The sequence below is a fragment of the Equus przewalskii genome, chromosome 7, assembly GCF_037783145.1.
Source record: "Equus przewalskii isolate Varuska chromosome 7, EquPr2, whole genome shotgun sequence".
NCBI lineage: Eukaryota > Metazoa > Chordata > Mammalia > Perissodactyla > Equidae > Equus > Equus przewalskii.
Window position 1 is genome coordinate 22,742,759 of NC_091837.1, and position 12,445 is coordinate 22,755,203.

The window sequence follows — 12,445 nt, forward strand, 5'->3', positions numbered from 1 at the left end:
CGGTTAAGTTCGCACGTTCTGCTTCAGCGGCCCGGGGTTCGCCAGTTCGGATCCCGGGTGCGGACATGGCACCGCTTGGCAAAAGCCATGATGTTGCAGGCGTCCCACATATAAAGTAGAGGAAGATGGGCATAGATGTTAGCTCAGGGCCAGTCTTCCTCAGCAAAAAGAGGAGGATTGACAGCAGTTAGCTCAGGGCTAATCTTCCTCAAAAAAAAAAAGAAAGGAAATACTTGTTGAGCATGTTCTTTATGCTAAGCACTGTTCTGGGCCCTTGAGGATTTTGTTACTGAATAAAACGCATGTAAGAAAATATCTGCCCTTGTGGAGTTTATGTTCAAACATATTAAGGCACTCAATTAGAAATCATTATCAGGCATTTAGTATGTATCAGGTATTGTGCTAGTTAGTCCCTGGGCTTATAAAACTGAATAAGACACATCCCTGCTTTTAAATAGAGGATGGGAGAGACAGACAAGTAGCCTAGAGATTTTTAACATAGTGTAGTAATGACTACATGAGGAATAAAGAATTCTGTAAACCAAAAGCTGCAAATTGGTAGGCCAGCTCCATGCTACGTACTGACCTCAAAGTTCTCTCATCTTGGTGTGCTCGTCCCCTGGCTTGGCAAGCACATCCCCATCCCTCGGCTCAAATATCCCCTCCTCGGAGAAATGGTCTCTGACCACCCTACCTAAAGCTTTGTTTGGACCATTCAAGTCCTAGTGGAGACACTGTGTGTTAGCAGCTGTACTGTGTAACCAGAAATACTTCCTTTAAATTCCATTTGTTGCACCTTAGAGCAGTAAGGAGCCTTAGTGATCATGGAGGTCGTTCTAGTTAGAGATGAGAAAATTGAGGGGCAGTGTGGAGAAGCAGCTTCCCCCAAATTATCCTTGAGTCCGGGCCAGGCATCTGCAGCGCACTCTGGTGTCCTGACTCCCAGCCCAGCGCCTTTTCCATTTTGAGTCAGCTTCTTACTCAACGAAGGCATAATTTTAGCCGTAGTAGACACTTGCCAAGGGGTGTAGAGAGTCCTTCTAGGGGTGCAGGCAGTAGCAGTACACTGCCTGTTGCTCTGACCCCTCATGCCTTGTGACGTTGCAGAGCACCTACTGTGCCACCATGGTCCAGCACTGTGAAGCCCTCAATCGGTCTGTCCAAGTTGTGAACCTAGATCCTGCAGCAGAACACTTCAACTACCCCGTGATGGCTGGTGAGTCCTGAGGAGAGCCTTCCTCCTCCTTCAGCAAAAATAAGGGGGTCGGGAGGCAGTGAGTACTGGCTGCTCAGCACAGAAGCCAACAATTAATTATTACAGTCTGGTCCCCTGGTTTCATGGGGAACAGCATGAGGCTGGATGTCATTTGGTGACGTCCACTCACGGTGATGTACGTGACAGTATCCTTTCTTGGTCTTTGATGTAAGAATTACGAGTGAGTAGATTCCTCCCTCATCACCTTTTCCTTCTCTCCCTTTCGTGCATAGTCCTGCTGTGGCGAATGTGGTATACTGCTGATCATACTATGAGTGAGCAGCCTAAGTGTTTTGCTTTTTTAAATTCTTTTAATATATTCATTCAGATGTCTGTTGAACACTTACTTTATGCCAGGCACCCGGGTTATAGCAGAGAACAAGACGGATACTACCCCTGCTGTCATGGACCTGTTAGCAGGGGAGAGAAGCAATAAGCAAAACGGTAAACCTGTTAGAGATTGTGATAAGGACTGCAAATGGTCTGATGAGGAGGAGTAACTGGGGGAGGTTGATTTAGGTAGGGTAGTCAGGGACGACATCTCTGAGGAGGGGATATTTGGGCTTAGGCCTGAGGATGGTAATGTACTCACCAAGCTGGGGAAATGCTTTCCAAGGTTAAAGTCAGTAAATAGCCTAGAGATGGGAAAGGGTTTGGTATGTTCCAGAAAAAGAAAAGGTTTTGTTGAGCTGGAACCTAATGAATGAAGAAAAGAAGTGTATAGGAGCTGGTAGGACATGAGAAGTTTGGATTTTATCCTGTTTTCTTCATCCCTTCAGGCTGCTATAACAGAAAACCACAGCCTGGGCGCCTTAGAAACAACAGACATGTATTTCCCTTAGTTCTAGAGGCTGGAATTCTAAGATCAGGGTGCCAGCGTGGTCAAGTTCTGGTGAAGGCCCTCTTCTGGGTTTCAGACCGCCAGCTTCTTGCTGTGTCCTCACATGATGGAAGGGAGGGTGGGATGTCTTTGGGGTCTCTTTTGTGAGAGCAGAAATCCCATTCATGAGGGCTCCACCCTCATGACCTAATTACTTCTCAAAGGCCCCGACCTAATACCATCACTGTGGGCATTAGTTTTTCAACATAGGAATTTTGAGGGGACACAAACATTCCATCTGTAGCACCTGTCAACAGTGGAAAGCCATTAGAGGGTTTTAAGCAGGGCAGAGGATTGACATTTATGTTTTTCCTTTTTTTTTTAAAGATTGACATCTGAGCTAACATCTGCTGCCAGTCTTTTTTTTTTTTTCCTTCTTCTTCTTCTTCTCCCCCAAAACCCCCCCAGTACATCGTTGTATATTCTAGTTGTAGGTCCTTCTGGCTCTGCTATGTGGGATGCCGCCTGAGCATGGCTTGATGAGCGGTGCCATGTCTGCACCCGGGACCCGAACCAGTGAAACCCTGGGCCACCGAAGTGGAGTGCGCAAAATTAACCAGTCAGCCATGGGGCCAGCTCCTGACATTTATGTTTTTAAAAATAACTCTAACTCTCAGATGAAAAATGGACTCTGAAAGGTCAAGAGTAGAAGCAGGGCCCAGCAGTGTGGCTATTGTAGTTGTCTAGACAGCTTGGACAAGGATGGTCATGGGGGAGATGTGAAGGAGCACGCAGATTCGTTATATATTTTGCAAGTAGAATTAGCAGCATCTTGTGGGAGATTGAACCGGAAGTGTGTAGGAAAAGGAGGAATCAAGGGTGACTCTGAGGTTTCTGTCTTGAGCTGCTAAGTGCATGACAGCATTTACTGAGGAGGAAGACAAGTCAGTTTAGGTTTGGGGCGGTTCTCAAGCCTACTTACAAACTTACTAAGTTTGAGATGTCTGATAGATAATGAATCAAGGAGGCAAGTGGATGTAATAGTCTGGGATTCAGGGACGAGGTTTGCCCTGGAGATATAAATTTGAACGTCAGCAGCATAGAGATAAAATGTAAAGCTACAGGACTGGATGAGAACGTGTTGGGAGGAAGTATGGTTAGAGAGAAGGACCCAAGACCGAGCCTTGTAGTCATCTAACCTTCAGAGGTCTGGTAGAGGAGGTGGAGTCAGTAAGGTAGGAGAAAAGTCAGGAAAATGAATCGTCACAGAAGCCAGGAGGAGAGGCTGTTTCAGGAAAGAGCTGATGGTTGGTTATGTCAGATACAGCTGGGAAGTTGTGTAAGATGAGGACAGAGTGGCTGTTAGATGTGGGGACGTGGAGATGTTGGTGACTTTGATGAGAGATTTCAGTGGAGTGGTAGGGATGAAAGCCAGATTGGAGTGGTCTGAAGAGTACACTGGACGTGACACAGAGTAGGTGCTGAGAGGAGACAACTCACTGAGGAAGTTTTGCTGTGAAAAAGAGTAGAAAAATAGAATGATAGCTGGAGTGGGGGGTGTGACAGTCAAGGGAGGTTTTGTTTTAAGACTGGATATGGCACCTGGAATGGACTCGAGTGCCAAAGAGAAGGATCCCATAGCAAGAAACTGAAGATGCCAGAGAGTGGCAGTAACTGTAGGGGTGACTGCAAGAATGAGAAAGGAAGGGCGTCCCCAACACGGGACCTTCGCTAGGGAAGGGGTACTTCTTCTGCTGTAACAGGAGGGAAGACAGGGCAGAAGGCATCGTGTAATATTGGTGGTGGGAATGTGGGGAATTCTCTTTTGTTGGTTTCTGATTTCTGTTAGTGCCATGTGTGGTCATCAGCTGAGAGTGGCTGGAAGTGGGTGCGGTGGGGTGGGGTGGGGGAGGCAAGTTGAAGAGAGAGGAGGGGTGAGATAGTCATCTTCCTTGAGGAACGAGGCATGGCACTGCTGAGGGATCGTTTGGTTGCCCCCAACAGAAAGTACTAAAGCTAGCTCACATAAAAGGAAGATTTATTAGAAGGAATCGGGGACCTCTTACAAAACCCAAGATCAAAGCTTTATGAGAGACTATAACCCAAAACACGAAAAATAACAGGAACCAAGGCCAGCTTTCTGTCTGTCTCTGTCTTTTTCTCTCCCTTACGGACCACCCTTCTCAGCTTTAGGATTCACGTGGCCCGACAAAGTCCCTCGAACCCCAGGTTCACATTGCTTTCTGATCCAGGTGTCTTACTGACTGACTAGTGTCCTTGAGTCATCCTTTTAGGAGACCAATTTTTTTTTTTTTAAAGATTGGCACCTGAGCTAACTACTGTTGCCAATCTTCTTTTTGGTTTTTTCCTGCTTTTTCTCCCCAAATCCTCCTAGTACATAGTTGTATATTTTAGTCGTGGATCCTTCTAGTTGTGGCATGTGGGACGCCTCCTCAGTGTGGCCTAACGAGTGGTGCTGTGTCCGCGGCCAGGATCTGAACCAGCAAAACCCTGGGCCTCCAAAGTGGGGCACACGAACTTAAGGTCTCGGCCACGGGGCCAGCCCCTAGGTGACCACTCTTATTGTCCCAGCTTGGGTTAGATGTTTATCCCTGGGAAAGTACATGGGTAGATGTGATCCATATAAACATGGCTATGAGTGAGGCACAGTTCTAAGTGGAGATTGTAGATTTAAGCACAAAAATAAACACCTACGACAGAAAGTTATAAATACTGATTTCCAAAAATTAGTAATAAAAGAGACCCATACATATACCAGAATTTTTTAAGTCCCTGCTGTAGGTGATTTAGCCATGTTATCTCCTATAGTCCTCACCCTTCTACCCCAGGATATATGATTTGCCCTCCATCTTATAAATAAGGAAAGTGAGGCACAGGGAGGTTAAGTAGCTTCCCTGGAGTTGTGTTAAAGAGATGGTAATTGGTTTTCTTGGTTTGGTTTTGTTTTACTTGTTTTAGAGTAGGTAGTGTGTGTTCACATGGTTCAAAATGCAAAAGTTACAAAAGAATAAGTATGCAGGAAAATGTCTCCCTCCCAGCTCCGTGTCCAGGTCATCGGCTCCCCTCCCTGGAGACAGCCAGTTTTGCCAGTTTCTGATGTGTCTTTAGAGAGGCTATGCATATAAAATCAAATATGTATATTAGTGTATATGTATGGTGAATCTTTGTCTCTTTTTCTTTTTCACACAAATGATGGCTTTCTTACAGAGTTCTGCATCTTGCACTTTTCACTTAACAGTATACCTGGGAGATCATATCATATCCATGCTTAAAGAGCTTTTCCTTTTTATGGCTGCATAGATTCCATTGTCAGGCTAAACAATAATTTATTTAATTAGTTCCAGCGGACACTGCTGCAGTGAATAACTATGTACAGAAATTCTCATACATGTGAGTTTTTATATAATTGCTAATTATCACTAGCAAGGATAACAATTTTCAAACAGACAGTCTTATATTCTGGGCCCTGTCTCTCCTTTGCAGACATCCGGGAACTGATCGAGGTGGACGATGTGATGGAGGACGGTTCTCTGCGGTTCGGTCCTAATGGAGGATTGGTATTTTGCATGGAGTACTTTGCCAATAATTTTGACTGGCTAGAGAACTGTCTTGGCCATGTGGAGGACGACTACATCCTTTTTGACTGTCCAGGTAAGTCATCAGTTTCAATGTGTTATGTTCCTTGAGGTCACGCCAGTTCTGTCCTCAGTGGGAGAAAGCAGAGTGAGCACTCGTATCTCTAAACTATACTCTGGTAAGGTACAGAAGCTCTTATTCGTTGGCTCTAAATCATTCATTGAGTTTACTGGGTGCTTCACTTTGGACACTGGGAATACCATAGAGAGCCAAGTAGCCTTGGTCTCTGCCCTCGTGGAGCTCAGAGTCAGGTGGGAGTGCTAGACAGCATAAACAAAAACCACCCGAATGATTATTTCATATTCATTTGTGATAGCTGCCCCACAGGCGTAGCACAGACCATACCGTAACAGGGAGGTTCAGGAGGATTCTGATCCGGCGGCCTGAAAGCTGAAGGTGAGGGACACTGTGCTCCAGGCAGAGGGCACAGCATGCTGTAGGCCTTGGGGCAGGAAGGAGCGAGGCGAGTTTGAAGCACCAAAAGGGCTGGTGTGGCTGGAGCACAGTAAACGAAGGGAAGTGTCGTGAGGTGAGGCTGGTAGGGCACAGACACATGACTTCTTAAGCCAGGTTGTGAATTTTAGACTTGAGCCTAACCTAGCTTTGATCATTTGTGGCTCTCACTTTTTTCCCCCTTCCTTTTAGTTGGACATACATAACACCCACAGAAAAGTGCAGATGTCCTAAGTGTACGCTTGATGAGTATTCCCAAACTGCATACACCTTTGTAGCACTCACTTTTGATCAGCAAAAGCCTCATTTTCTACAGAAAACTGAAGAGTTTCTTTGGGATTCCCCTGGTGGCAGTACCTTAGATTTTATGATTGCTTCAAGACACTGTTAGATCCCTTAAAAATGAATATACTACTACCAGGGGTTAACTTCTTTTTTTAAAGATTGGCACCTGAGCTAACAAGTGTTGCCAATCTTCTTTTTTTTTTCTTCTCCCCAAAGCCCCCCAGTACATACTTGTATATTCTAGCTGTGAATGCCTCTGGCTGTGCTCTGTGGGACACCACCTCAGCATGGCCTGACAAGGGGTGCCATGCACAGGATCTGAACTGGTAAAACCCCGGGCCGCCAAAGCAGAGCGCGGGAACCCAAACACTTGGCCATGGGGCTGGCCCCTTCCTCTTTTTGGCTTGAGGAAGATTGTCCCAGAGCTAATGTCTGTGCCAGTTTTTTATGTGGGGTGCCACCACAGCATGGCTTAATGAGTGGTGTGTAGGTCTGTGCCCAGGATCCGAACCCACAAACCCGAGGCTGCTGAAGCAAAGTGTGTGACCTTAACCACTATGCCACCATGCTGGCCCCTTAACTTCCTTTTTTTTTGTTAAGATTGGCACCTGAGCTGATGTCTCTTGCCAGTCTTTTTTCTTCTTCTTCTTCTCCCCAAAGACCCCCAGTACATAGTTGTATATTCTAGTCATAGGTCCTTCTGGTTGTGCTATGTGGGATACCACCTCAGCATGGTTTGATGAGCGGTGCCATGTCCGCATCCAGGATCCGAACCAGTGAAACTCTGGAAGTGGAGTGCGTGAACTTGACCTCTCAGCCACAGGGCCAGTCCCTTAACTTCCTTTTTTAACCATATTATGAGAAAAATTTCTTCCTGTAATTTGATGATTTAACGTATTTCCTGACTGTAATAGTCTTGTAATGTTCTTTATGTAGGTCAGATTGAGTTGTACACCCACCTGCCCGTGATGAAACAGCTGGTCCAGCAGCTAGAACAGTGGGAGTTCCGAGTCTGTGGAGTTTTTCTTGTTGATTCTCAGTTCATGGTGGAGTCATTCAAGGTTTGAGGATAAATCTCTTGTTGATTTTTCAGTCATGAGTACAAACAGATGACAATCTCCTTTAATTGTGTGATTCTGGACATTTCAGAAATTATACTCCAGAGTTATTTAGTATCCCTTATTATTAAATTATTTTTAACTCCAAAATGGTACATTATGATATCTTATAGATTTGGGGAAAGTATTTACCGAGAAAAATGAGACAGATGCATATTTTATGTCTATTTTTAATTTTCTGAGGACCTCTTGTCTAGTTTATGAACTATCTAAAACTTTATTTCTCATGAATAGCTCTTAAGGAATATTCGATGGGAAGTGGGCTTAAAGATACCATCTAAATTGAGATTTGTGAGCTCTGTAGATGAAATCTACCTCTTCCCCCCTGGTCCTCATCTTTGGAAGATGAGCAGTGCACTGTCTTTAAGATTAGCATTTTTTTCACATGAGCCAGTTCTCTGCCAGTGAGGAGCAGAAGCCTGTCTTTTATGTGGGGACCAAGGAACTTCAATGGCAACATCTTCTCTTTTCTGTTTCCTCCTTCAGTTTATTTCTGGCATCTTGGCAGCCCTGAGTGCTATGATCTCTCTAGAAGTTCCACAAGTTAACATCATGACAAAAATGGATCTGCTGAGTAAGAAAGCAAAAAAGGAAATTGAGAAGTGAGTTCACGTCTTTTGTTATCATCAGATCTCAGGTAGAGATGTGAGGTTCCGTCAGTCTATAAATCTAGTTTGCTGATTATCCTTCCTTTTATTCATCTCACTTTTAAAGGTTTCTAGATCCAGACATGTATTCTTTATTGGATGATTCTACAAGTGACTTAAGGAGCAAAAAATTTAAAAAATTGACTAAAGCTATCTGTGGACTGGTAAGCTTTTTAAGTTTTTCTTTTTTTAAATGACTTCGTCAGGTTGGAAAAGCACAGTCCCACCCTGTTTTCTTGCAAAGCAGAGGAGGGTTGTGGGAGCCTGTGGGCTGGCTGGTCAGTAATTTAATTTAGAAGTAGTCGGTGGTAGCTAATAAATTAACTGACATGTCTATTATTCCAAGCAATTTTGAGAGTTCCAAACTATCTTTGCTTGTTTAAAATTTCCAGTGGTGGGGCCAGCCCCGTGGCCGAGTGGTTAAGTTCACACACTGCGCTTCAGCGGCCCGGGGTTTCACCGCTTCGGATCCTGGGCACGGACATGGCACCGCCTATCAGGCCACGCTGAGGTGGCATCCCACATAGCACAACTAGAAGGACCCGCAACTGAAAATGCACAACTATGTACTGGGGGGCTTTGGGGAGAAAAAAGGAAAAATAAAATCTTTAAAATTTCCAGTGGTTGTTGAATACCTAGAAATTATTTCATAGGTATTATATATATATTACATTTTCATAGATAAATAGTTATGAAACAGTAAGTGTCTACTTAGGCAGTAAGTTGAGTATTCTAGTAGGTTAGGAAAATCGATGATTTGCTGCTGTTCTGCCTCTATCCCTCCACCCCACTCCCTGCCGCACAAATGTTTTTAATCAGAAGTATAAATGGTTATAAGGTCAACCAGGAGTTGAAAATTAAGTATTTTGTACAACTTGAGAATGACCCTTTCTGAAATCCTACCCTTGTAGATTGACGACTACAGCATGGTTCGATTTTTGCCTTACGATCAATCAGATGAAGAAAGCATGAACATTGTATTACAGCATATTGATTTTGCCATTCAGTATGGAGAAGACTTAGAATTCAAAGAACCAAAGGTAATTTTTGATTATTGGCTTTCGGTAAAAATATTTGCCAGTGCTCACTGGCCATCCTGCATAACCTCAGCAGCTCCTTAAATTAATTTTTGTCTCAGTGGCAGCAGTAACCTGGGCTTTCTGGGTGATCTCTGAAATTGATACCTGTGGTCAACAGGCAGTGTCAGTTGTACTCTACCCGTTACTGAGGCAATATTATTGAGCTAAGTTTCTCTGTCCTCAGTGCTTGGGGATATGTGCAAAGAGGAGGTGAAATCCAGTTGAACCTGGGCTGCCCTCTTGTATGTCAGTGGAAGGACCGATGATAGTTGTCAATAGGGCACTGTCACAGCAGATTAGCTGAGAATTGGTGTGAGCGTAAACTCAAGTAAGAAATGCTTCTCATGAAATATAGCACTTTAGTTTACCGCATAGCTGGGAAAATTCTATCAGTCGTGCCTTTTGTCACTATAAACAACACGTGGAGCTGCTGCTGAGCATCGGCTCTTTCTAGAGCATTGCCTGGAAAATAGGTAGCACATACTGGGTCTAACTGAGAGGAAATGAATGTATTTTCTATTTTGTATTTCCTTTTGTCAGGAACATGAAGATGAGTCTACTTCTATGTTTGATGAATATTTTCAAGAATGCCAGAATGAATGAGGAATTTATTAAAAAGTAACTATATATGTGAAGAGCTTGTGGCTGAACCAACAGAATATTCTTCTCTTCAGAGGATGCAATACCAGAAAGCTACTTATTTTAATGGGCTTTTTATCAGCAGCATGCCTGAATCACGTTCTAAGTTATTCTGAACCTACTGCTGTTGAAAGTGGAATCTTTTAGTATTATTTTAACTGCATCAATTTAGATTTTAAAAGGCAAAATTGAAAAGAATGCACATAGATTTGTATATAATATAAATTAGCACCTGTGGTATAATTAAGACCAGTCTACCTTTATTTTTACTGTTTGATTTTTGTTATTTTTGAAGGTTTTTTTGGAGGGGCAGTAATTAATTGTAACAAATATACATATGTCTGTCCAAAGGGAAAAATCTGGAAGAATATAGATATGATCGTTGCTTATCTGAATCTTCCAGTTTTCCTACATTGAAAATGTATTATTTGTATAATTAAAAGATGAAAAGTATGTTTTAAGATATGTGTATATAAATAAAAGAAACAGAAAGATAGCACCAACTTTTCATTACACTGGTATTTTCTAGTCAGAATTTGAAGTACTCACCAAATTTTTGAATGAGTAAATTTCCCAAAGTGTCAAAATGTAGGCAGCGATTTCTTTAAAAATGCAGTGTATGGTCTCTGAGAGTTTAAAAATGTATGCTTTCCTTGAATAATGGCAGATGTACACAGAAATGCAAAGGATGTCATTGTTTCTTCTTGTCACATTGATTGAATTATTTTCAGTATTTCTAAGTGCATTTAGGTTGAGTGGAAAGCATGGGGAATGGCTGGTCAGTCAACAGATGTTTCTCTAGCACCCACTATAGGCCAGACCCTGCTAAAGCAAAATGGAATCTCAATTATCAAGTTCTGCCAGGCATTGTGCTAAGAAGCATTTTCAATAATCTGGTTCATTTAATGCTCATACGCAGGCCCAGGCTCCATCGGTCACTTGGCATTGAATTTTCCAACTGATACAATGTAATCCCTTATAGAAAACCTGCAACTCAGGTTAAATTTTTAATCATTCTTGGACCTAAGTAGCAGAAGTACACCTGCAGGGTCAGATATGGTCCATTTTATTTAAGATGAAAAACGTGAGGAGCCACATCTATCAGAGGTAACTTGTGCCTGGGTGCCCAGGCTAGGGGCAGGAGTCAGGCATTGCTCCGTGGCCGGTTGGTGTGAGCTTGTCTCCCAGGGGCAGTCGGAGAACTTGATGAGTAGGCAACATGGGCATGTGCTGCCCTGCCTGGGGACTTTTTTGGTGGCCCTTAGAGTACAGGAAGTGTGAAAATACCCTGAGCTCCCTGTGTTGCTAATTTTTAGAAATTTTTTTGTCACATGGGAGGGAAGAAAGAAAAGGTAGCTTTTCACTAGCCTTCCTTATTGCTCCTTGAGCTGTATCTGGAGAGTCTGGTTTGTCCCTTTGGGCAAGAAGTGAAGGGCCAGATTCCACTTCCTTCCCCTCTGAACACTGGGGTTTCGGATGAATATGACAGTTCCAGTCATCAAGGATTTCACTGTCTTGTAGGAGAACCCAGTGTGATTCTTTGGACAAATTTCCTGGTGGGAGCCAGGCACTGGGGATGAAAAGGGAGCCCTAAGGCAGCAAGGCCTCTCATGGAGCTGATGTGCGGGGCCCTTGAAACTAACCATAAACTCTGATAAGAAATTTTAAGATATTTCTCTGATAAGAAATGGGAAAATAAAACAGTAATGAGGGGCCAGCCCCATGGCCGAGTGGTTAAAGTTCTGCATGCTCCACTTTGGTGGCCCAGGTTCACACATTCAGATCCCAGGTGCAGATCTACTCCACCTGTTGGCCATGCTGTGGAGGCATCCCACATACAAAATAGAGGAGGATTGGCACAGATGTTAGCTCAGGGCTAATCTTCCTCACCAAAAAAAAAAAAAAAAAAAAATGGAGAGAGGCTAAGGGGCTACTTTGGGCTCGTTGGCAAAGAAGCCTCCTAATAGGTGCTATTTGGCCAGAGACCTAAACGAGAAATCAGTTGTGGGAACATGGGGCAAAGTATTCCAGTCTGAGGGTCTGGCAGAAGAAAGGGCCCAAAGCAGCAACGAACAGCAATGAAACAGCCCGTGATTTCTAGTAACAGTAAAAACTCCTGAGCTTTTAGTATGTTCCAGGCATCTAAGTTCTAAGTACTTGATATGCAATTCATTTCAACCCCACAAAACTGAAGTAGTTATCTCCATTTTCAGGTGAGGAAACTTGAGGTGCGGAGAGGTTAAATAACTTGCACAAAATTACACAGCTAGTAAGTGTCAGAGCTGGGCTTCAAACCCAGAGTCCACTTGCTCAACCATTGCAGTATTGCAGCATTACAAAGAACTGCGAACCCCTTCTTCCCTGTGCTCTCCTTTCCCCATTGTTAAAACCAGTGGGTTGGGTTCGCTTATTCAGTAAGTATTTATTGGTGCTTACTAAGTACCATGCCTGTTAATAGGCACGGGAGATACAGCAGTGAACAAAACGGACAA

At 43.6% G+C, this 12,445-nt stretch overlaps 1 protein-coding gene across 1 annotated transcript in view; it reads left to right on the forward strand.

The window, feature by feature from the left end:
• The window catches only part of GPN3 (GPN-loop GTPase 3), a 12,338-nt gene extending 1,886 nt beyond the window's left edge, over positions 1 to 10,452 (forward strand). Inside the window, exons 2-8 of the mRNA XM_008508399.2 lie at positions 1,108 to 1,216; positions 5,580 to 5,747; positions 7,407 to 7,531; positions 8,075 to 8,190; positions 8,303 to 8,399; positions 9,147 to 9,275; positions 9,855 to 10,452. Coding sequence (XP_008506621.1) covers positions 1,108 to 1,216; positions 5,580 to 5,747; positions 7,407 to 7,531; positions 8,075 to 8,190; positions 8,303 to 8,399; positions 9,147 to 9,275; positions 9,855 to 9,917 — 807 coding nt within the window. The 3' untranslated portion in view covers positions 9,918 to 10,452. The remainder of the gene's footprint in view (positions 1 to 1,107; positions 1,217 to 5,579; positions 5,748 to 7,406; positions 7,532 to 8,074; positions 8,191 to 8,302; positions 8,400 to 9,146; positions 9,276 to 9,854) is intronic.
• The last annotated feature ends 1,993 nt before the right edge of the window (positions 10,453 to 12,445 follow it).